Genomic DNA, 26,776 nt, shown 5'->3' on the forward strand with positions numbered 1-26,776 from the left:
ACTGCTGGTGTATGATCTGCCAGATACAATGGGATTAAAATACAATAGTGGCTAATCAAACATTTTGTGCAGGATATATTCCTCCTTCATGGGATAGGCTGATATAGAGAAGTACCTGATTAAGTTGCCCCGCTAAAACCAGCCAAAGCCAACAAAACTGCCAAACAAGCCAGCTGGCACACACTAGAGCGGAGATTCAGCAAGTGTCAATGTTACAGACTAGAGAGGCAGTGATGCAACACTAGAGACACCTCTGACAAAACCGCTCAGAAGTCAGCCCTCAACGACTACCACCGACGTATCAAAGAAACCAAGAAAGCAACCATCTCCACCCAAATCGATACTGCTGCTAACCACATGAAGGAGCTTTTCAAGATATTCAAGGAGTTCTCCAACCCAGCAGCCACTGAAAACACTATCCACCCCTCCCAGGAACTCTGCGTCACCCTCTCGGGCTACTCACACAAGATCGCCACCAACTATAACAACTTCGACCCTCAACCCACCTCCCTCAACCTCAACAACCCCAGCCAACGTGCAAAAAGCGACCGAACGATAACCTGGTTGCCTGTCACCACCAAGGCCACAACAGCCATCAAGTCGACCATCCACTCTGGGGTGCCCACTGACCCCTGCCTCCACCATCTTTTCAACCTCTGAACCACCCACATCAGCTCAGAACTCACCTACATCTTCAACACCTCCATCTCCACCGCAACCTTCCCGGATCGCTGGAAATACACCGAAGTCAAACTCCTCCTAAAGAGACCATCTGCTGACCCCCTACGACCTCATAAATTACCAACCGATCTCCATGCTCCCCTACCCAGCAAAAGTCCTCGAGAAGGCCATCAACCAACAGCTCACCGAACACCTCGAATACAACTAATTACTGGACATTTCACAGTCAGGATTCCGCGCCAATCACAGCACCGAGACAGCACTGATCGCCACCACAGACGACATCAGAACTCAACTAGACCGTGGAGAAATTGTGGTCTTGATCCTCCTCAACCTCTCGGCGTCATTCAACACCGTCTCCCACCACACCCTCATCGACAAACTCTGCTTCTTAGGCATTCAGCCGAACGCCTTCATATGGAACACCTCATTCTTCATGGAAACGCACACAGAGCATCCTTCTGCCTTCCTTCACTTCAGCTCCCAAGAACCTCATCTACAGACCCCAGGGATCATCCCTCAGCCCCACTCTCTTCAACATCTACAAGAGCCCCCGCCCAGATGCAGTCATATCCCACAGACTCAACATGATCTACTTCGCCGACAACAAACTAAGCCTCTCGCTTACCGAAGTCCCTGCCAACACCAGAACCATCTTCTGCAACACAACGACCAACATAGCCAATTGGATGAGAGACAGCTGCTTCAAACTGAACTAGGACAAAACAGAAGTGCTGATATTGGGGGAAGACCACCACCACTTGGGACCCCACCTGGGGGCCGGCAGAACTCGAACCAACACACACAATGACTAACCATGCGCGCAACCTGGGCATCATCATCAACAGCCACCGGTCCATGAAGCGCCAAAACAACACAGGCGCATCCTCCTGCTTCCACACCCTCTGCAGAATCTTCAGATGGATCCCACTCGACACCACAAAGACCTTTACCCAGGCACTCGCCACCATTCGCCTTGACAACGGAAAAGCCCTTTACGCTGGAGTCTCTGCGTATCTCCTCAGAAGACTCCAGACCATATAGAACACCGCCTCCAGACTCATCCTGGACCTCCCCAAATGGGCCCACATCACTCCACACATCAGAGACCTCCACTGGCTCCCGATTAAGAAGAGATGTTCAAGATCCTCACGTACAAATCCTGGCACAAACAGGACCAGTCCTACTTAAAAAAGGACTGTAATTCCATCAGCCCCCAAGACACCTGCGTTCCACCTCACTTGCCCTAGCCCAAACCCCACACCTCCGCCACAGCGGGCCGCTCCTTCTCCTACATCGCTGTCAAGGCCTGGAGCGACCTTCCCCTTCACCACCGGACTGCACCCACCCTGGAAGTCTTCAAGAAGAAACTCAAAACTTGTCTCTTTGAGAACGCTCCGGCAGCATCAACACCTAGATACCCCTAGAGGTGATAGAGTCGCACCAAACAAATATGGATTGCTTGATTGACGGATTGATGAAGTGGGGCACTTTTCCTAAGATGCTGGTGGACACCAAATGCTATGCTTACAACGACACGAAAATACAAACATCCAAAAGACCAATATCAATACAGAACACCACATATTCAAAACAAAAACAATATATTCATTGTTGTATGAGTGGTAGTGTTAATGTCAAAATTAATATGCATTGTAACGTTGATCATGTTTTAGGACATTGAGGGTCGGTCAAAGACATTGCATTCAATGTGGGAGATATGGTTTGTCCTGGTTATAATACGGGCAGGCCCAGACCTTCTACTCCACACAGGCCACAGAGAGTAGACACAGTCCTCTTCTCTTGTTCCATACGTCCAGATGTGCAGAGGAACTGGGGGTGAGGTGCTACTATTTTTCGATTTGCTACCCAGTGGGGGGGGGGGGCAACTTCTGAATACTCAATGACCAATGGGTACACATTTCTCACAGACAAACCTTCCCGCTTGTGCAGCACATTGTGTTTCTCTTACTGCAAACTATCCCACACTGCATCATTATCAAACATGGCAAAGCCCTTGTGCCCCTGGAGGGAGCAAGTGAAGGGCTGCTTGTCACCCTTGCTTAGACTAACAAGCAGGCATTCACACTCAACGAGCGCAAAGTAGTTCTGGGGCCAATTCCCTCCTCCACTGAGACTGAGGAGAGCTAAAGTGTGTACAGGGATCAAACGAGCTCTCTTTTACAAGCTTCCCTCATTATTAAACTATTAAGTAGAAAAATCCCCTTGGTCCCCAGTTAGTGAAGATACTGGACCCTCTGTCTGTTTTTTTTTGGCTTACGTTGTGACACAAACTTCACTCAAACCATCCTGCCCGGTCCAAGCCACTGTCTTTGGTATGAGAGCAGGATTTCACACCTCAAAGAAATTGACAGGTCAGCTGAGGGCAAGCATATGTCAATCAGACTGCTGGTGCATCAGGCAGGGAAAGTATTTCCTTCTAAAAGTCACCTTTTCTGTATATTTATCAAAATCAAACTTCACAATTGAACAGGATTTTAGTAGATATTAAAAAGAGTGGTTGAATGGACTTTGTGTCTTCTTCTAAACTCAAACTTACAAAGTTAGCACTGAAACTGTGCTTTAGCTTGTTTTGCAGAAAAGCCACTGCACCTATGCAGTGAAAATTGCTTTTTTTTGGGGCGGGAGTGGGGGAGTTGGGAAAGGTGAGGGGTATTTTTATCAGTCACTACATGAACATGCCAATGCTGACCTTTTTACATATTGCACTTTGAAATAAGAATACACTCTACCTTGTGCGCTGCAAGGCCTACAGGGAGTGACTCCCAATACTTACAAAAGTAAAATTTCATACCTCTCAAAAAGGGGTTCTTTTTGACAGGCCTGTCTGCAGGGTTAAAGCTGCAGCAGTCAGGCTACAGATGTAGGTCCAAAGGCATTTCATTGCCAGCCTAGTGGATGTCACAAAATGTGCTGCAGTCTTTAGGTGGTATTAACCTGTCATGCCATTGGTGTATTTTCTGCACCATACACTAATTTACAGGAAAGTTTAATGTGGCAATTAATTTTATCAGGTTTTAGGGGGCAGAGAATATGCAATACCAGTCTGCAAAAAATGGAAGTGACCATGCAAAGAGACACATTTTCTAACAGGGAGCTCACCTTGAAAGTGAGCCAATATGGTTAAGCAGTCTGCCAATTAGGTAAGCATTTGGAGCAGTCAACACACCTGTCTCTCGTTTGGTATTCACGTATGAGCGGTCTCCTCTATTGAGCTGGTCCTGAGTTTTAATAGAGAGTTTGTGGTGCCAGTTTCTTGGAACTATACTAATATGGTTTTATTATGGTTAAGATGGAGTCTTAATAAAAAAAGCCCACGGTCTTCTAGACAGACCCATATAGTGGTATTAAAAGCGGATGCTAAATTTCATTCAAGGTCCATAGCTAATGGTAATGGAAATATCATTTCTAGGACAGTCTCCCTGGAGCAACTTGGGATAATTCCTTGTCATGATACAAGGTTCCACACAGTTATGGCTGCAGTAATCTTCGATGTAGGAGAGGTTATAAAAACAGGAGTAGAGATGACTCTACTAGATGTGAAAAATGTATTCAACAGGGTCTCCTGGTTGTTCTTAATGAACCACTTTATTACACTGGAGGTCAGTCCCAAACATGTAGGGTAGATATAAGCATTATATAACATAGTGCAATAATGCGAGTGTGGAGAATTGGTCTCTATTGGGAGAAAATACAGATTACAAATGGCACTATGTAGGCCCCTTTTCAGTTCAGTGTATTTGGAAGTATACCTATGGTGCATTTTAGCTTGCGAGAAATGTGCTCCAATTATTCTTAATGGAGTGAAAATTAAGATCTCTACCTCCCTGATGTAGTTGTATATGTGGTTGCTGTGATCTCTGCAATTAGGGAGCTAGAATAGGAGGCACGGGGGTTCTCTAGATAAGGGTCTGGATATCTACTGAATGCAACTAAAACACATATACAGATTTCATAGGGGGATGCAAGAAAAGATCCTCCAGTAACGGTGTCTGCAAAGCTAAGAACTGAGGTTGAGGAAGGGCAGAATAAGATTAGATTGCACTGAGAGACTTTACAAAAGTTGTGAAGGGCTGTTGAAGTTGGATCAGCTCCACAATCACCTTATGGGGGGGGATGTAATTTAGTTAAAAATGTGATGTACATTTTTCTATATGTTTAGATCAAACTTGCTACTCATATACTTAGGATTGTTTAGGGAGATGGATGCTACCATGGGAGTTTCATATGGCAGTTGTTAAAACCCGAACTGAGCTCTAACATATGTAAAACTGCCACTTCTCAAAGAAGGTTAGGGCTTCAAGTTTTACTTTTGGTGGCAATAGACTTGAACGTCCTCAAAGGTGTCTTAGATTTGGAAAATAAAAGCCCAGATTTATTTTATGCAGTAAGGGACACCGCTATCATAAGAAGGTAAGGGTTAGGAGAAAGGAGTGTATATTTTCGAAATATACTGGGATATAGATTTGGAGAGTCCAGCACTCGCAGTGATCTTTCAGGATGTAGTATGCTCTGCCTGCCATAAAACTGTGCTTCAATACCTAGGAAAACCCTTACATCAAGGTGTACTTCAATATTTAACAGACCTACAAACAGAATGTAGTATTCTGAAGGGTGGGTTTTACAAGTATTTAACTGGAGACTTTCCTTCTCAGTTAGCAGAGGAGCACTAGATTTACGGCACATTCCCTTAGTACAGAAATTGACTATGCCCCTAAAATAATAACAGTATATAAGATCCATATATAATTGTTCTAAGAGCAGCAGGAGGATGCTTTACAACGCCCTGTTAAAACCATCAGTCACATTTGAGGAAGATATTGTTATTAATGAGCCTCTAGTAGACGCAGGCAAACTTCACTCTGCGGAATTTTGCAGAGTTACATAAAAACATAGCAAGATTCAGCGGAGTTCTGCCAATGCATGGAACTATGAACGTCGCACTGTTCACGCAGTGATTTGGTGCCAGTAGTGCGATCCATGCTGAAAAATCCGACCGAATGGCACCACATGGTGCAAAAGTGTAAGCAGCCACTCCAGTTGATTATGTTCCGCTTCAGCAGATCAGCTACTTGAGAAGCAGCCCTCTGACCGCGACAGCTTGAGGTGGCACATATTAGAAAATCTCACCGGAAGTCCTCGAGGAGACTGGGAAATCGCACTAGGGGATTCCAAATCACGCTCGCCAGCTTGCATTTTTGGAGCCTTGTGAGAGAAAAAATTCTGCTACGCAGCGATTGGTGAAATCCGCCTGAACTCCGCATTACAAGAGTAATGCAGAGTCGCCTCAATTCCGCAAATGGAATGAAATTTTCCGCCAAAGCATAGTTCTAAAGGTTATGGCCTAAATCAGAAAATGCTACCTTTTTGGCTGATGCACCAATTGTACTGGATAGATTATTTAAATTCAGATGCAGCACAAATGCTAGCTGTCACAATGCAAATATAGCATATATGGTTGCTGAGTGCCCTGACCTAGCTGAATATTATACCTGGCGCTTAGCAAACACTTTGTAAACATTAGTGTGCATTGGTAATCGTAAGGAGGTCTAGGATGACTGCTGGTGTAGGTTTTTTTTGCATTGCCTGTAAATTACTACTAACATTTGTGATACAGTAAGGGGATAGTCTGTTGCCAAGGCAAGATAAGCACCCAAACATACACGACATTCAAAATGGTATATGTGGTTCATCTACTCAAAGCCTTTACAATTAGGGTGAATGCTCAAAGAATCTAGAGTTCTCAGAAGTAGACCTGGAAACCTGTAACAGTTACACGTTCAGGAGTACTCCTAGCAAGCGTTTGTGAATTCAATTTTCTAAATGAGCAAATATACATATATCCTTATGCTAAAAGAAGCTAAGCAAATGCAGATTCACCTGTAAAGACTTTTGCTTCTTTTTTCTCCAGATGGAAATATTTTTGCACATGGAGAAACTCCTTTCTCACTCTTGACAAGGTTTTACTGGTTCCCTTATCAGAAGTACAGTTCTAACCCTTTCCAGGGTGAGAAGTGGTTGGAGAGGAATTTGTGAATAGCCTTAAACATGCAAGTTTAAAGGTGTGCACAAACTGACAGTGCGTTCCAGCCTTGGAATAATCATTTCCCATCTACTTCTATCATCTGAGTAGATATGTTCGTATGAAAATCTTCACGCAGGAAAATTATTTTAGGAGTGAAAAACCAGAATTTCCAAGTGTAAGTCAAATCTGCACCTATTGAGAGCCCATAACATGTTGGCTCTGTCAAGACTTGGCAGTTTATCTAATTGTGAAATTTAAACACCCAGTCACTGATACAGCACTTAGAATGTGCTCACACATATGGCAAACAAAGCGGTACAAAAGGGGGTGGTGATGGACGGAGCATCAGAACCAATCAAACACTCCCACCCAGTCAACAGATCTGGGTTTGATCCATCACCGTTCTTTAGCAAACTCTGCCACCCCAGTTCAGACACACATGGCAAGCAAGGAAAGTGTGGCATATGAGATAAAAGTATATGCCCAGGAAATACACAATGTGGTCACTGGGGTGTACTTCTTGATCCTCAGTTGTCTATCTAAGCATTGGACAGCTAGTATAATCAAAGTTGATTTACAGTAAAAAATAAAAAGGAGAACGAATGAATGAAATGTGCCAGAGAAATTCATACATAATCACAATTACGTCATAATGAAGTGCTGGTACAGTCAAGAGTCCAAATGTGACCATAAGGGTAGTCTATACGGATTCCATTCACAAAGAGTTTCAGCGAATGTAGAGCCTATGAATATTCAAAGATTAAACAGAAATAGAGCCCTGGCATGTTCAGAGTCAGGTATAACCAGAAAAGTGTATAATCTGAGCCTCCATGTATCCGTAACCTAAGGATGCATGGCATACATAGAAAGACAATTCTCATAGCTGTGATACAAGAATGATGTCATCGATCACCACCTCACAGCATGGCACCAAATGGCACAGGGTTTTTTCTGTTTTCTTTTTAACAGGACACGTATGTTTCTGAAGGATCTAGTCTCTTGAGCAAGTAGATATTTTATACAATTCCACAGCCCGGTGGAAGTTGAGAGGAGAAGAAGGAAAATCAGTCACATTTTTCAACAGTCCGTGCAACAGGGTCCAAGTAAGATGCACCAACAAAAGCATGCACCTTTTAATACAGCGGGTGCAGTCCCACACAACTTTCAAAAACACACTAACACAATTTCGTCTGAGAATCTCAGGAATTTCCAAGCCTCACATACACTATTACATTCCATCTTTCTGAAGAAAAAGATAAGCATTTATTTTTTCAAATTATTTTTATTTTGGAATATTTGTTAAGCGTGAACCTATCATGGAGAGAAACGCGGTCACTGTAACATAACTGGATTACAGTTTGCAAACTAGGGGTTCATGGAATTCATCTCAAAGATTATTTCATGGTGGTCTTGGAGAATCGATGTAGAAGGCAGAGTCCATTGTCCTTTGGTTCCCAGGACAAAATTTCAAGGAACCTTGTGTTTTACTGGAGGGGGACTCTAGAGTATGCGGCATGCAGCCAGTTGCTCTGAGATGCCAAGATCAAGCGAGGAGCAGTCAAAACAAGCATTGGCATAGCCAATAGGTCTCGCTTTTGGGACGTTATAAGTATTTAGCCATGCAGCATTTTACCCAGGGTGCTGTGCGTCAGGGATTGAAGACCTATACAATTACTTCACACTGGGGTATGCAGTCTGATTAAGGAATACATTTGCCTTAGGAAACTGAATGATATCTTGGCTGGTGCAGTGAAGAATAGTGACGTGTATTCTTAGTGCTACGTGGTCAGAGCCTGTGTAAATATGTAAGTTATTATTTGAAATTTGCATCACACTCTGTATAATATAGCCTGCTACAAAATGCACAAAAATGTTCAAGATAGAATGGTGCTTCCAAAATAAAGATTTTAGCAATACGCAGACTGTACATGTGTTTATCTGTATTGTATCATTTGTATAGCAGTTGCCTCTTTGTATACCTGTGGGTGCCCAATTGTGTTCCTGTATCTGTATTTGTGTGTATACTGTTGTATACCTGCGTCTGTATGCATCTGTATATGGTAGTATGTGTATGAATGTGTGTGTAGGTGTCTTTTTGTTTAAGTGAGTGTCTATTATGAGCTTTATCTGTATGTGTGTCTATCCATGTGTGCAGTGCGTGCAACCATGTGTCTGTTTTGATGTGTGTTTGTGTCTTCCTGTGTCTGTATATCTATCTTTGTATGTTTGTGCATGCCTCTGTGCATCTCTGCAGATCTCTGTATGATTGTGACTATATATCAGTCTGTGCATGCTTATTGGTGTGTGTAAAGGCACTTGCCTAGAAAGTGTTACCACACGCTCCTTGCGTGCAACCATCATCCTTCGCCAAGCACTCAAATGCCTGGTAAATATGAGGCATTAAAATGTTCACTTGCTATGAAGTGCATCCATAAGTTGAATTGTACATGTTTCTCCTATAAACTTAGGAGGAGTTGAGGATCTTCCGCTTTAACACACGCCAGCACAACACCATCCCCCTGTTCATCTCATTGAGGCTAGAAATAACAGGGACAAAATAATACCTACGAGCGGCAAGCAAGGCGTGGCTATGTTTTTGAATCTTAAGTCTTTCATATTTTTTACACCATATGCTTGCATAATTAACATGCCAAATATTAGGAGAGCTCGTCTCCTGTTTAGCTCTTATTCACATGCTGGCCAAACTAGTCAGGGGTCTGTGCGCGGCTCTACTCTCGGAACTGCTGCTGCAATGGCTCTTCCCACTATTGCCCACGGTTGGTCTGGGATTCTGGAATCGCTGCACTGGGGTAATGCAGGGTACTAACTAAAGCCCTTTCTCTTGCTGGGTATTTACAGGAAATGGATGCAGCTGAAGTCAGACATAAAGGAAGGATTCAAACTAGTTCGACATTACTTTAAAAGAAACAGAACTTCAGATTGTATGTTTAAATCGCGTAAACGCTATGAGTAAACCTGGTTCCTGTCCCAGATATTAAAATAGTGCGCTGCTGCGTGGGGGCTGTGACTGACATTCTATTAATGCTTATGTTGCACGTTCCTGGTTTTTAACGCAGGGCATGTGTCCTGACATGTGGCCATGTTCGAATCAGGCAAATAGTTTGCAAGTCATGATCTTCTTTACGATGGATGCTTCAATCTTAATTTCACATGGAGCGCTGTGCTGATAACATAAAAGACGTGCACGGTTGAAGTCGAGCTGGGGCTAAAAAGGTAGCTGCTTGATTACACTGAATTGGGAATGGCACGGTTGAAAGCGGGTCTGGAGCTAAAAGGTGCTTTATTACACTGAATCGGGTGTGATTATGTTTATTTCTTGTGTTTTGGAAAGCTCACATGCTGGTGGCTACTTCAGGCGATTACAAACCGCATGAACCAAGTCATATTTGTTAACGTATCACGCACCAGCGCCTTTAATATCCTATCCCTGGTACCTACTTGTTGAAAATATAAATGGTAACTTTTAAGAACATAGCTTCTTAATATCTGCATTTATTACTTTGTATTTATTCTCTTCTTACGTTTATACTGTTGCAAGGATTCTGCTCTTAGAACAGAACTATTCTTGGAAGCACCCGACTGCCTTACATTAAACAAATGCCACTCCAATATGGCGGAGGAGGATCCAGACCACTGTATGCCATGTGGAGAGTAGTCCGTGGCCCATTTGATAAGTCTGTCCCGTACCCAGTGTGTAGAGACGGTAGAAACAACAGAAGTACAGAGGAGACCTTACCAGCTAATCTGAATGGCGGAAGAAAAGGGGGTCATTGCCTTTCCCAGGGACATTCTTCAGAGGAACGAAACGAGATGCGGGAGCTGCTGGTGTGCGCGCGCCGTTGCGAGCAGAAGCATATGTTTCCAATTATCGTGCCAGCGTCTGGGCACGATAATTGGAAACATATGCTGCTGCTGCGCGTAACCGCAAGCAATAGGCCGTGGGCAGAGCAAAGGCGGGACATGCACCCGCCTTTCCCAATTGCGTGCTGTCTTTATTTGAAAGACACACGCACAGCCCATTAGCCTGTGAGGAGGAAACAAAAAAAACACACGCACGAGCGTGTGGTGAGCTTGGGGAGATTTCTGAAGCCCCTTACTAAAAGTCGAGCAAGCAGAGCATGCGCGCTGCTCTAGGTTCGACCTAAAAATGTTTGAAAAGGAATGGTTACTGCTTCCCTTAAGTCGATTAGTGAAGGTACAAGCCTGATGTAGAAGGCTATGTGCTTATCTTTAATTTATTACATTTGGGTATTTCAAGCCTTAATGTTGGGCTTCAAGCGGCATGGGCGCATCCTGAAGCTTTGAACTTATTCAGGGAGAAACTATTTTGATGGACAGCACTTTCCACATGCTAAATGATAAAGGAAAAGAAAGAGGAGCGTGATTGTTGTGGAAGTGAAGTGAGCTGAACTCACTCTAGAAGCAGACTACTGCATGGAGGGCGACTTTTATAGGAAAGATGGAGCCATTTGAAAAATTTGTAGAGTGCATTGTCACCATCTATATGCCTATTTTATGCGCTGGAAGTCTGAACTACTGACAAAAAGTAACTTTCATAAGCAACTTAGTTTAGTATCATGAGGTTCAGAAATGTCTTAATGCTGGGCTTAGAAGTTTTGTTTGAATGAAAAAAAATATTATTTAAAGCAGAATGCAACTGTGATTGTGTGAGGTCATTGCAGTGTATGTCATTGGAATAATGAAAACAAACAACTATCAATTAAAACAATCTACATAGCTACCCTTAGTACTGGTCATTCAGACAAGTATGAGAATGCTCCTTCTCAACTAAACTACTACAAAATGACTCGAAAATGAAAACCCCACCATCCTTTTCTGAAAATTGCACTAGCTAATTCAATGTAGATCTTTCAATGTGACAAGGCGCTCTGAAGTGGAATTGCAGTAAGAAAATACCTGAAATAAAGGTTTTTATTAATACAAAATAAATAAGAGTTGCCTGCAACAGAAGGGACCACTAAGGAATTAGAAAAGCGGGCATATAAAGAGAAGTGTTGCTGCAGCATAACACAACTTGACAGAGACTCGACATAAATTAAAGAGGATTAAGAAAAGTATGTCAAAGAGGCCGACAGAAAATAAATCGTATATTGCCCCTCTACCCCCACAACCAGGGAATTATTGTTATTTCACAAAACTGGCAAGCTGAATACAGATGGTTTGTCATACTGACCCATTTCCCTACTAAACAAAATCCTGGCTACAGTTCTTGGAAACCATCTGAACACAGAAGTCAAGACATCAATACACTCAGACCAGCATGGCTTTATCCCAACCAGATGCACTATGCATAATCTCAGGTGATTTGTTTAGTTGTCTCGAATACACAAGCAGAATTATAAAGCCAATGACAATTTGGGCTCTTGATGCAGCTAACGTTTTTGTCTGTCAATAGACGTATAAAATGGCTGTGATTTGGAAAATGGGCCTTAGCTCACAATTACTGTCCTAGATTGAACTCTCAAATGTTGCCCCCATGGCACAAATGTACGTTAATGAGCTCTGTTCAGAACCATTCACTCAACAAAGATGAACACGGCAAGGATGTCCCCTCTTGCCATCACTCTTGGTATTAGTATTATAATCTTTGGCAAACTGGTTACAGGTGAAGGTCTAATCTGAGGGCTTCAAAGGAGCACACGAGATGAGACAATATTATTATATGAGGCTGAAATCCTACTATATATTGCAGACCCCGCCACATATAAATCCACAGGGTTTTCTAAAGCTTTAAACTTTTTGGGAAATATTTCCGGTTTCAGCATCAATTGGCACAAATTTGTACTGAATCTGCTTTTGGCCTGGGATCATACTGTGGGATAAGTCTCTGTCTTCCCAGTTGCAAGTGATTGTTTTTCATACCGGAGAGTCCAAATCACAAAAATGTGAAAGAATTCCACAGATATAAACTAGGCAAGATCCTGTCTGAGTTTCAGAGAGATGATCAATAATGGTGCTTTGTTCCCCTTTCACTATTAGGACAGGCCACACTGAGGATTGTGCTCCTAAGGTCTTGTACATGCTGCGGACCCTGCTGTATTGAGCGCCACAGACATTCTTTCAAAGACACATTATGCACATTACTGTGGGACAGGCACACCCATGCATTTTTCTAAAGACACTGACAAGTGGAGCATATAAAGAGGGAATAACACTGCCAGATTTCCAAATGTAGATGTCCCACCACTTGTAAGAAATTAATGGGCTTTCATGGCCCACCAGGAATCCTAGATATGCGATGGAATGATTGGGTACCAAGTGGTACTATAGCGCACCAAGAGACATGTAGACTTGTCACAACGCACTGCCACTGTGACCAAGTTGTGGAAAGTGGCCAACAAAACACTAGGATTGGAAAATAAAGTGACTGGATTATATGAACAAGGGACTAAGAGAAGGAAATAGCTACAAGGCTTTCGCAGATGGAGTATAATAGAAGGATCCTCGTTATGAGATAATGGGGGCTAGACCCACTGAAGCCCTTTGTGCAGGTAGCGAAGGAGTTCAGTTCTGAGCCCACAGACGCATTTCTATACTTAAGACTCTCATACAAGTTGAAAGCTCATACTTGAGAGCATGCCCAAACACCAGTCTATGAGACCACAGTTGAAACAACTGATCCAAAAGCAGTCTCCATGATTTACAAAATACTAATTAATCATACTTTGCGAGAAGCAGGAAAATTGAGGGCCAAATGGGTAACAGACTTGGGAGACTGAAATACAGAGACTGGAAGGAAGCACTGCAATACTCACAAGAAGTTGCTCTCTGCACAGGTTTTCGATTGGCACAAATAAATGTGCTGCATTGGGTCTACTATAACCATATTAGGCTGCATAAAATGGGGACAATGGAGCCTGACCAGTGTCTGACTCGAAGTGGTCAGATCAAGAGTTTCTGTATAGCTTAAAGCTCTGCCCCCAAGTGATGACATAGTGGGATGAAATGCATAAATGCTTGAATGAAACACTAGGGGCCAGTAAACAACCAACCGTGCAGTACCGGGAATACTGTGGAATGTTACAATACAAAAATACAACAGAATGTTCTATAACCTCGGTCTCCATTGCATAATGGGGCATAGCCAGACACTGGGGTAGGCCAGAGATTCCGGACCCGACATATTGCAACCTCATATGAACTAGGGTAAGTCAGCTGAAAAGTAAGTGTACGAATGCAGAGGCAGCCTCAAGAAATATTCAAAAAATTAGGGACCTAGAAGGAAAGTCCGTGAAAATAACAAGGGACTAAGAGTAATTATATTGAGGAATAATACTAACCAAGAAGAGGAGTAAGGAGGCTGCCTCCTCCCACATATTTACTCTCCGAGGCAAAGACACAATATGGGTTTCGATGATCATTCCAGGTCTCCAATAGGAGTGTTGTAGAGCAGATGGATACAGACAATTTGACTGGTGTTTTTGTTATAACTCGAATATTTTTTGTAATAACAAATTGTTTGAAGCCTCTAAACCCCTCAAACGCATAGGTAATAGTAGGGGGCTGTCAAAACAATTCTTCTTGGACTTAAGACCAATAGCCACCTGAGTCAGGCCCATGGCCAAGACATATAAGGGAAAGAGAAGTTAGCAGAGCAGCATACTGCAGCTTGGAGCTTCATATATAGCCCTTTATAGTTGGGAGGAAAAAGGGATGAGGGGTGAAAGACACCACAGATAAAAATGCATTTTTCCCATAGTACTGATAAACCTCAAACTAATTCTGACAAGGCCCATGCTTCAAGCATGTTAAACAAGTAGGAAAGCTGAGCTTGTATTAAATAAACATGTATCTGTGACCCTAAGATTTCAAGAGCTGAAGTTCTGCAATTACCCACTAATGTGTAGTAGGAATGATAGGCTCAATGCTACCTACAATGTTTTGTCCTATGAAAGCTACCTCAAGGTTCTGAACTACCTATGAGAACACCTACAAACGCTCCAAAGAACTCACCCTGTTTTCCAATGAGCATCAAGCAAAGAAAACATGAGAAACCAGCACTTGATTAGCTACCAGTGAAAAAGAGATTATTAAAATCTCCGTATCCCTCGCCAAGCTTTCTCTAAGTGCTGCCTTGACACCCACGACATGCCAATCATCATGTTACATCCGGCTCTACACCTCTTTCTGCGGACAGTACCGGGGATTAAAATATGTGAAGTGGTGGCATGCCTTTGTCTAGCTAGGCCCTCAACTCTGTGTCTTAAATGCATTTTTCATTGACAAACGAAGAACCCTCGGAGGACTACTTTTGAAGACATACCTGTTTTCCTCTCAGTAACCTTAAACAGGACTGACATTAAACTATGACCAGTAATATTTACTGACAGAAACAGAATTATTAAATGGCTAGGCAACTGAATACTTGTCCTACAGCATAGGGGGCATTTCAGGTGAATGTGTGCTCAACAAATATTTAAGCCCAAAAGTGCCCATCAAAGACAACTGCTACCTGTCCCATGTAGATTTAAACATGGTTCCAATGTTGTCCCCATCGTCTTTAATCTCTGTAATGAGCTGGAGTGCATCAGATTGCCAATTACGCCATGACATGCATGAAAAGGTCATGAGTCAGCAACGTTAACATGTCCTACCTTGCATTGATCTGAGAGTGTATGTTCATAACCTACCTGGAACTCAATACAACTAAAACAGAATTTGCAGTCATCTCCAAACAGTTCCCTCTATCATAATTCACAACGGCTCACAGATACCGGATTGAGAGAATTCTGACCCAGCTTACAACCGCTACGGCATTGTAGCTGCATCAGGTCCCTCAGATATCGCATTAGCAGAAATGTGCCATTCATAAACAACTCACTATGAAAACACAAACTGCATGGCATCAGCTTTCGGCTCCACAACCCAGCCATATCTTCAGCAACTGGAAATGTAAGCGCTGGTGTTCTTGCATAGACAGTGGCGGTATCCCCAACACAACAACTGCACCGCTAAAAAGCATCCTTAACCTGCCAACAGGCCCACTGAGGGAAAACAGAAATGTGTTTTCGCTTGATCCTTTCAAGATTGAGTCTCAACACAATATGACATCAACTCCTTACCATCCTCTGACAAAGCTACGAAGGTAAACCCTCTAATACACCTGGCCAAAGAACTGTCTGTCACTGTCATCTAACACAGCACCAAAAGTCACATCAGATGAAACGTGAACCAAAATAGCAAAGAAAGCAAAATTGGAGATAAGCCTACCCTTCTAGGCACAAAGGCTGTGGGACAACAAACCTAACATTAGATTAGTACCTTCTCTCTTGCATTTCAGTCCATCAGAACACATTGAGAAGTGGTGGCGTATGATGTTACTGGTAGAACTGAACGGTAAACTGTGTTTATGGCTACCTTATCATGTGGAAGTTGAAGATAAACTGAAAGTAAGACTGCTAAGTATTTTATCTGCAATGAAAATGCATATCAGAAAAACTCAAATGTTATTGTTTACAAAGCCAATTTGAAATGTAATGTTTTTGAAAGACGTTTTGTTGACATAAACAGGTCTTCTCTAATTTGTTGAATACCATTTTATGGTATGCAACATAGGTCACTTTTAAATTCTATTTTACCATTTCTGGTAGCATACACATATGCTTCGGCAGCCCTGTCTTGATAGACGGAAGCGCGCCAATTGACCATAAAAACACTTATCAGCTAATGATTGTGAACCAATAAAGTTAGTTAGAAGATTCTGAAAAAAGGTTGTCAGTGAGTTTGCACGTTTCCGATTCATGGAAATGATTTTACAACTTTGTATTGGTTGGGCAATAATCATTGCGACAGAAGAACCACGAGTTATCAAAGAACTGATAACATGCAAATGTGTGCTGAAAAAAAAAACGTCACGCTCCAGCCAGAGCAGTCACAAAGATCACCCAGTCCCTCGGATTACTATGGTTTTTTACAACATCCAAGATAAAAGCTAAAAACTCTGGATTTGTACAGATGCAGATTTCTTGTACATATGCCAATAAGAGTTGATAAAGCAAGGCCGTGGCAACTTGGGGCGATGGTAAACTATGTTTTCCTTTTTTAAACTGCAAACATACCGTAAAAATACAATTTTAAAAGAAAAAATGCCATGTCTAAACCTATGCTTAAAAACTGCCTTACAGAAGGAAAGCACTAATTTGTTATTAGGTCCCTGCCACTAAGAGACTGATTCTTTATGCGATTTGAAAGAATCCTACATCTTTCCTGTTTGGCGAGGATGGAAAGCATCTACAAAGAGGTCTTAGTCAGGTGAAATAGTGCAGCGCCTTCAGACCCCCTTGGTCTGTGACTCGGTCTTTACAAATATGAACTCTTAAGAGTGAAGATATCATTTTTGTAACTATATGAACAAAGTAGTCTCGCACCTATACTAATGCTCTCGGCTACTGCCAGTGTTCCAGTGCTAAATCTGACCTAGGTCGCAGTAGCTTAGACCACCTTATGCCAGAGCAAACACATGCCTCATGAGGGCCTTCTTGAAAGGTATTTCTTGGGGGATGTTCCTCAACGCAAGAGGCTTTGCGTTCCATTCTCTACAAGCCAAAACCGAAAATGAACATCCACCGCATATAGTGCGCTAAAATCGTGGCACTCGAACTTGGAGTGCAGACGAGGACAAAGCGGGCAAGACAGATGGTATTGATGGATCCTATTAATCAGATATTGCAGCCACGTTAATAGAAGGCCCAAAGCACAAAAACCAGAGCTTTAAAAAGGATCTTTTTCCTAACAGGAAGCCAATGTAGACTGTAAAGGTGTCTAGTAACCAAGTCCCACCTGGGAATGACCAGAGTATGGTGAGCCGACGCATTTTGTATTGATTGCAATCTTCTGACCCATTTGTCCAGGATCCCCAGAAAAAGTATATTCCTGTAGTCCAGTCTGGCAGAAATTAATGCACCGACAAATGTCTTGCGGGCAGATAAAGGAAGAAGATCTATACATTTTCTGATTCACTGCAATACATCAAAGCACCCCCCTGCTACAGAAAGGACCTGGGAATGATAATCATGCTTGTTGTCAATTCTGACCCCGAGATTTCTATCTACTGAGGCAGGAGAAGTGGGAAACTTCTTTGGCCACTCATTATACACAAACTGTTCCTTTGCAGGCTCTAAGAGAAGAATTCGAATAAGTAAGAAAGTATGCTGTTCCTAAAGAGAATTACTGGTGAAAGAAGAGATAAATGAGTCCCTGAGGTCAGGAGGAAAATCCTCCTTTAGGAAAAAGACCCTCACACACCCGGCAGACTAGCTGTCATATGTCGTCAGCATGTGGCCCAGATGTAAAGTGTCATCATCGGGTCTGCTCCGAATCGGGGCGGCGCTGCAATCCCCGATCGGCGACCCCAATGGCGCCTTTTAATGGAGATCTTTATTCCATAGTTGCCGGTGGGTGAATGCAGGTAAGGGCCTTCAAGTGAGAAGTGTGTGGTGAGGGGAGTGTATTAAAAATAAGTAGTGGGGAACCTGAATGGTGTTTATTAAATGACTGTGGTCCCACTCTTACAATAAAAACAATAGAGTGCGTAATATTACAGTTAGATTGACTGTATTACGCTGTGGTTATAGATGGTCAACATGTTTCTTGCTTAAGTAAAGTAACCGCAATTCTTCAGGACCAGGTGATTCACACACTCATTGGTAGTGGTAGTGGCTTAATTTTGACACTTACCACACATACAGCACCCTAATAAGTGGTGACTAGTGCAGGTTAGGAAAAAATGCCCTTCACTGCAGGGCTGTAAAATCCAACGAGCTGGCGCTGGAGGCAGACACCGGATAGTACAGTGTCAGAAGTCCGTAGTACAGGACGCCTATCCACCTACCCTTGATCCACGCCGACTCGGCGAGTCGGCGTGGATCAAGGGTAGGTGGATAGGCGTCCTGTACTACGGACTTCTGACACTGTACTATCCGGTGTCTGCCTCCAGCGCCAGCTCGTTGGATTTTACAGCCCTGCAGTGAAGGGCATTTTTTCCTAACCTGCACTAGTCACCACTTATTAGGGTGCTGTATGTGTGGTAAGTGTCAAAATTAAGCCACTACCACTACCAATGAGTGTGTGAATCACCTGGTCCTGAAGAATTGCGGTTACTTTACTTAAGCAAGAAACATGTTGACCATCTATAACCACAGCGTAATACAGTCAATCTAACTGTAATATTACGCACTCTATTGTTTTTATTGTAAGAGTGGGACCACAGTCATTTAATAAACACCATTCAGGTTCCCCACTACTTATTTTTAATACACTCCCCTCACCACACACTTCTCACTTGAAGGCCCTTACCTGCATTCACCCACCGGCAACTATGGAATAAAGATCTCCATTAAAAGGCGCCATTGGGGTCGCCGATCGGGGATTGCAGCGCCGCCCCGATTCGGAGCAGACCCGATGATGACACTTTACATCTGGGCCACATGCTGACGACATATGACAGCTAGTCTGCCGGGTGTGTGAGGGTCTTTTTCCTAAAGGAGGATTTTCCTCCTGACCTCAGGGACTCATTTATCTCTTCTTTCACCAGTAATTCTCTTTAGGAACAGCATACTTTCTTACTTATTCGAATACATCTGGGCTATGTATGCTGGACCTGTCATAAACAGCCCCTGTTCCTCCTCTTTTTAAGTATCTAAGAGAAGAATCTCAGTTTTATCCGCATTGCACTGTAAATGGCTCTCTTACAGCCAGATCAGTGTATTTGCTAGACATGTCTGAACGGTGGAGCCTATGTCAGTTGACTTGGGGTCGAACATCAACAGTATCTGCGTGTCATCAGCATAGGCAATAGTAACTCCAGTGAAGGGGTCAATAGGTTTAGCCTAGGGTGCCATATGTTAATGAGACTTATTGAGCGCACAAATACCCAGAGGTGTCTTGGCACTATGCCTGCAGTATTCCCCCCAAGGAAATCAGTTCTGGAAAAGCCATGTTTTTAACTTTTTTCTAAAAATGACGAGGGAGGCAGCTCCTCTGAATTCGGTCGGTAGCGTGTTCCACAGTTTTGCGGTACCGTAAGAAAGACTTCGGCCGCCCCAACCTGTGGTGCGTATTCTTGGCACTTTCATCAGTCTTGCGCCTGAGGACCTCAACTGTCTGGACGGTTGGTACCAGACAAATAGATTTTTAAGAGATAAAGGTCCTGAGTTCAGAGCTTTAAATGCTAAACAGAGAGCCTTAAACTCAATTCGCTTAGCCACTGGAAGCCAGTGGAGTCAGCGAATCTCCTTGGAGATTGAGTCATATTTGGGGATGTTTCCCAACATCCGAGCAGCTGTATTTTGAATCGTCTGAAGTTTTTTTTAGGTAATGCTTACGCATACCAAGGTAGCGACCATTGCAATTGTCCAGTTTAGACTGGACCAGTGCAGTAACTACCAACTTTCTGGAATCCATGGGGATGTATGGCATGATTTCCTTTAGTTTTTGTTATCAGAAAGTGGGAGGCGGTGACGATAGCATTCATCTGGTGCGATAGTGCTAGCTTGGTATCAATCCACACTCCTAAACTTTTGGCCTTTTGCACAGGTTTGGGTGCTTCGCCCATCTCTGCCGGCCACCAGAGATTGTCCCATCTAGGTTTTAAATTACCGAAGATTATAATCTCGGTCTTTTCAGAGTTAAGCTTCAGGCAATGCAATCCCATCCATCTATTGCCTTCGCTCATACAGTTCTGAAACTGTAGGGTGGGCGCAGCTTGTTTTCTAAATGCTGCCATGACTATCTGGGTATCGTCCGCATAGTACGTCTGACTAAAATCAAACTTCAGAATCAAAGGGGCGAGTTCTGCGATGTATATATTAAAAAGAGTTGGACTTAAGGAAGATCCCTGAGGGACTCCGCAGGGCAAAGCATATGGCTCTGAATGAAAACTGTCCATTGTGACTGTTAATCTTTCCTTCAGGAAGGAGGTCAGTAAGGTCAATGGCATATCCTGGACCCCCATTGATTCTAGCCGCTGTTGCAACAAGGTATGGTCCACCATATCAAAAGCGGCTGATGGATGGAGGAGGGACAGCTGTCCTGGTCCTCCTCGATCTATCACAGTTCTGATTTCCTCAGTGGCATTGATCAGCGCAGTTTCAGTGCTGTGTTCCCGTCGGAATCCATTCTGAGAGTGATCGAGCAGATTATTGTCCTGAATGAATTGAGATAGTTGCTTATTCATGATTTTTTCAACTATCTTAGCCAGAAGTGGTAGACGGGCAATGGGTCGATAGTTAGATGGATTGGCCACATCCAGGTTGGGTTTCTTCAACAAGGGGAGGATGGAGCAATCTTTCCATATGGAAGGGAAATTGCCTGAGCTAAACATAGTATTGAAAATCTGTCTAAGCACAGGGCTAACCACCTCCACTATCTTTTTAAGGACTGTAGGTGGACAGGGGTCAGTTGGCGATCCGGATTTGGCCTCGAATATATGTTTTGCTTCCACCTAAGAGGAAATTGGAGAAAACAAACATAAGAAATTTCTCTGAGATTCATCACATAGGGGCAGTTCTAAAGAATGATGATCAGACGTGATTATAAAAGCGTTATAGGTATTCATAACTTTAGATTTAGAAGCTGATGCAATAGAATCACAAAAATGTTGGGCCCATTTTGTTAGGTCGGTCTTTGGTAGCGATGATAAATTATTTACCACCTTAAACAGCTCTTTGGAGGTGTTTTTAGCCTTCTCCATTTGTTGAGTAAAACAGTCCTTTTTAGCAGTTTTTAATGAGTTTTTATAGTTACTTAGGACAATTTTATATAAATCTTTTTCTGCCGTGTCATAGTTAGCTCTCCAGGGCCTTTCTGTTCTACAACACGTTTGTTTTTCCTTGCGTAGAGCATCAGAGAACCAGGGGACAAAGGTACGCCCCGGTTCCCTGAAGTTTTCCTAGTAGGCACTGAGGTTTTAATTGCTTTATTAATCCATAGAGTATATTTAATCGCATTTAAATCTGAACAAAGATTAAACCGAGGACGTGTCTCCTCTTAATAAGTCTGAAACAAAGCCAAATCTACTTTGCTCCAAGCAGTATAGGTAGAGGAGGGAGTTTTTGCTGTGTTTACTGGCTAAGCTATGGGAATTGCAAAGTCAAACTTAATTAAAGTATGGTCTGTCCATGTCAAAGGAAGGACTTCTTTTTGCAACAGTCCTAACATGGAGCCGAGAATCCCATCAAGCGTGTGTCCAGCCTTATGAGTGGGGGAAAGGACCGTCTGAGAAAGGCCCAAAGCCCCCAGTGCCTCTAGTAGAGTGGCAGTCTATATAGATGTCAAATAATGAGGGGCTACACGACAAGCCCCTATTTTAATAAGGAATGGTTATATGTCAGTGTGTTATAAATAATCTTATGATGCACAGAGTCAAATCGCTTCGAGGTTTAAAAAAAAAGCTCTAGAGATTTAACAAAACCGTTACCACTCGTGGTCTAGTTTTTATTTAAAATGTACCTTTGCTTGTGCACTTTGGCCATTATTTAGGGGTTTAAATCTCATGAGCTACATCTGTGATTCGACTGGTAACTGACATTTTCATACATTTAACCCTTTCTAAGCACCATCCTTGATAATTTATTGCACACCAACAATCCATTAGAATTTAATAGTTGAATGTCTGGGAAAAAGGAAAAATCTTCTTCAAATTGTTTGTTACGAAATGTCTGAAAGCAAAAATTATACCAACAGATCCCCTAGGAAAACAAATACTGTCCAGTAAAAGGTTATATTGCTCACTAACCACCCATCACCACCGAGGGAACTGGAAGGACAAACTGGGACCTAATAACCCACAGGCTTAATTCTTCATCAGTTGTATCAGTACAACAGTTGACACAACGGGCCTTCTGGGAACTGTGGTTTATGGAGATACAAAAAACCTCTGTCTCGTGAGGGTCTCGCATTGGAGAATTTCTTCTGAGGAGAATAATATCTAAAGAAGGAACTGCACAGGAGATGGAGTGTGGTCAGAGATACAGCTTCCTCTTTTGATTCGCTTGAAACTATCGCAAAGAAGAGACACATACTGGACCAAGCTCTGTATTTCTGGACCTGCTCACATCCAGTGAAGAAGACTCCGTGGATCCACAGAACTTTTGACTGAGTGGATGTCCAGCAGCACGGGTTACAGTGATCATTCTTACCCCTAATTCTTATGCACACCCTAGTTCAGTTTTTCTACATATGGCTAATTAAAGTCATAAAAGGAGGAAGGTCCAAGACAGTCACTACTACATGGTTGCAGTCTTCAGGTACTTATAAGGAGCAAGAGGTAAAAGTTTCAGACATACTATTATTTTCGGATAAATATCAAAGTATTTTGAGGGTCAAGGTCACATTCATTCAAAAACTTTCGTTAATAAGAAATGGAAATCAAAAAGAACACTCCCCTAATGCTCTATTTGTACCAGCTCCTTGCCCTGGAGGTCATTCAAAAGCCCTTGCGACTTCAGAGCTTGCTGGTGGTGGGATATGGAGCTTGCCTTGCCTACCAGACTTTGCTACTGAATGGTCAATTTCACTACATTCTCAAATAGTTTTTTTATATCCCCAGAACCAAAGGCATTTCAGTCACAGTGTGGTGGAAGGATAAGAAAAGGGAATGAAGTAGCTGGTTTTTTTTTATATCAAGTACTTTAATTGAGTAGAAATGCATACTTTCATTTAAAAGCAGATTTAAAAAGGAGATGATTTATTAAATATTAAAGCATTTTTAATATGGTAGCTATATAAATCAAATGTCAGAATTGAAAAATTAAAACGTGCTAAACAGTTTAGGTTTCTAGCAAGATAATATTTTAAGATAGTAAAAATCCAATTCCACAGTACATTCTATGCCACACACTCAACAGGCTTGTAGTTGCATTCAAGTGGCTAATACACGAATAAGAGCTTTGACTTGGATATGTATCCATGCAATTTTGCAGGTGTTTGGTTTTGTATTTTGATTAAGTTGAAGGGCTTAAAGAAATATCATGATGCACTCTTGTTTATTTAAGAACTATTGATATGTCTCAAACTCCTACACGTAAAACAGACGGAGGTGCAGCAAGGGGCCTCTCGTGAATAAATGTGTTACGTCTATACACTTGCATCACATCAACGCTTTCAATTCTATATTTGTGGCGCAAAAGAAGTAACAACAAACAAGACGTCGCTGTCTGTTTTACATATTATTCTGCCAAATGCATGAAGTATGCCAGAGCAGGAAAACAAGTAAAACAAGTGGGGAAAAACAGCAGATTATGTTTCTAGCCAGGGAGATACATCACCGTTCATAAACAGAAAAGGGAACCGTTGTGTTTAACAACAATAAATAGCTATTAAATGAAATCTGTTACTTGCCAAATCGTACAATCAGTGGATTCTGACACCTGTAAAGCACACCACTGTTTGGCCTGAATTATTTCAGAGATTGGAACACCTGTGTAGTATGTCACAATTACCATCCACACCTAATTAGTCAAATAGGAGTCGGCCCAAACAGTAGGGCAAATAACCCAAAATGACAACTTGGCAGGCTAAATTAAGGGGGCTGTAAGTTTAATTGCTGAACATGAACCAGGCGTCCTCGCACGTGAATTCCATACTGCAATGCATCTGACAAATGCATACTAGTCTGATATGGTCAAGTCACAGGCTTTTCCTTTTCTCCATCATGATAGTCTTCGGGTGTTGAGAGAAAGAAAACGCTAACCACCTCAACTTCACTTGGAAATAATGCTCCGGTTACTTACCGGTAATCTCCATTATCCTTAGTCCTCGTCACAGTCTATTACTTGACCGAGACGGGGGTCCTGTCAAGAGGTGGGTTTACCTCACGAGTAACTGACTGTGACGAGAACGTAAGGATAATGTAAACCTTCTTCTGGATTTTTTTTTTATCAGTGGTCGGAAAACGAGAGTTAATATATCACGAATAACCTTACAATATTAGTTTTACAAAAAAAAATAGAAGACAGCTGAAACGTTCACTGCGTAAATGCAAAAGGAAAGCAATCAAATAGACAACTGCAGCGGTGAGTCTTTCAGAACACACTGTGGCAAATGTTCGTTTCTAAGGTCTTTCTGAAAACTGCAAGCCACTTTGAAGCAGGATTCGTTTTTCTCCGCCAGGTACTTCTGTGGAGTGATCGATGGTTCAACTAGAGCAGCGAATGTTTCTGATCAAGGGGAGTTGCGACGTGAAGGTGAATTGTCAGCTGCTATGCGGTGCTTTGATGGGATAACCTAAATTCACATCCTTGCATAAAAGCACTTCGTTTGGAAGAGCCTCATATCCACGTTGTGCGCAACGCAAAAGAAACTGCTTCTCATCAAAACGCAGTTTCTTGCTGATAACAGGGCATGCCCCTTCCGTCATCCAAAATGTAATATTTTTTTTTAAACTGTGGGTTGTTATGAGGTTTGTAGAATATTCTGAGTTCGTGTTGGCAGTGTCTGTGCCAGAGCTGCCCGACTACCGTGAGCACCTGCAGCACAGCGGAAAACGTCTGCTGTTTTCTGACCCTTGTGTCAGTAGCACTGTTAGACTTACCTTGGCAGCCATGCTTCCCCACTTCACATCCGAACGTTCCCTGGAACGCTGCGTGCCTCCGCTTTCGCGCTACGTACATCTGAGGAAGACGCGACCTGCTGATTGGCTGAAGCCCTGTCTAATTTCCCCTCCCACTGTTCTCCACCTGATCACGTGATCACACAGCGTCCGACCTTCGGCTCGGTGTTTGAGGGCAGGTGACTGGAGCTTTCTGTTTGTGCAGACCGGCGTTTAGCCGTGTGAAAGCACGAGCTTCAAAAGGTCTCCCGGGGCTGCCTTTCCCGGGAGCGAAGGTTGAGCAGGCAGCAGGAGAACTCGCTGTGTGCTGCCAGTTCTGTAACCTCAGATGTCACTTTACAGGGGCACAGCATTGCGGCGTATTGTGTCTGTGCTTAGAAGGGACACGCGTGCATCTCAAAATGCCAAGGTCAATGTTTAACTTTGCTGGAAATCTTCCATCTTCGGTGAAATGCAGTATTTTGAACTATAATTTGGGGCAAGAACGGAACAGTCTAAGAAAGCAACTTCCCAGAAGGTGTAACTCCTAGGGGTCTGTCCCTTCATAGCGCACTTAAGTAGTAAAGAGTATAAATGTAGCGAACGGTAAGTTTCAGTAGGTAGGTGTTAGGGTTATAGACAGATATTTTTCAGACCCTCATACATGCCAAGGTTTTATAACCGGGAGCATTAAAAAATCGAATACATGTATTTTTCCTTTGACTTTAATTGAAGAAAAGGCAATTTCAGGCGGGCTACAGCTAACATACAGCCATTTTGGGCTTGGAAAATCTGGAGAATCCAGCCGGATTTGGGCCTGTTGGCTCGCTTTACTGCTTGTTGCAGGTTTTTATACCACGGACTCAGAATTTACACAAGCAACATATTACCTTTTAAGTTTTTTCAAGGTATGGAGGAATTAAGTGTTTTGTCCAGAATCACTGCACGTTAAGCCACATTTAGGATTTGAACCTAGTTTCTCAGTTCCAAAGTTGGCAACTCAAGTTGTTAGGTCACCTCTCTTCCCAAATGCCGAGAATGTTTAAGGGATGGGGAACTACCCCGAGCCATGACCTTCCATGGTACCCCTGATAAAGTGAACTGCCTGTGTCACTATAAATTTACTCCAACTGACCAATAACCGGTCAATATCAAAATACGTTGATGGAATATTATGACAAAGCTATTGTGGGAAAATGTTAACTTCACCAATAGGTGAGCAAGGAAGCAATTTCTTTTGGTTTAGGTACCCTCACACACCCTAGTGGTGTCATGCTTCATCATCGGGTCACCCCGACGCCTAAAAGTCGGGGTGGGCTCAACCACAATGTTGGGAGCTCTTCGGAGATGTTATAGACCAGGGGGGCTAGAAAATTAAAAAACCTCAGACAGATCCCCAGTATCCCTTTATTTACGGGTCTGTCTGGGATACTAAAATATCTCAATTAGGGTCTTTGTAGGATAATTATGGTCCTATGACC

The 26,776-nt window shown here is 42.7% G+C and overlaps 1 protein-coding gene across 1 annotated transcript in view; it reads right to left on the minus strand.

Moving 5' to 3' along the window:
- The window catches only part of SLC25A13 (solute carrier family 25 member 13), a 772,629-nt gene extending 747,205 nt beyond the window's left edge, over positions 1-25,424 (minus strand). Inside the window, exon 1 of the mRNA XM_085630870.1 lies at positions 25,299-25,424. Coding sequence (XP_085486996.1) covers positions 25,299-25,310 — 12 coding nt within the window. The 5' untranslated portion in view covers positions 25,311-25,424. The remainder of the gene's footprint in view (positions 1-25,298) is intronic.
- Between the last annotated feature and the right edge of the window lie 1,352 nt (positions 25,425-26,776).

The sequence above is a fragment of the Triturus cristatus genome, chromosome 10, assembly GCF_964204655.1.
Source record: "Triturus cristatus chromosome 10, aTriCri1.1, whole genome shotgun sequence".
Lineage (NCBI taxonomy): Eukaryota > Metazoa > Chordata > Amphibia > Caudata > Salamandridae > Triturus > Triturus cristatus.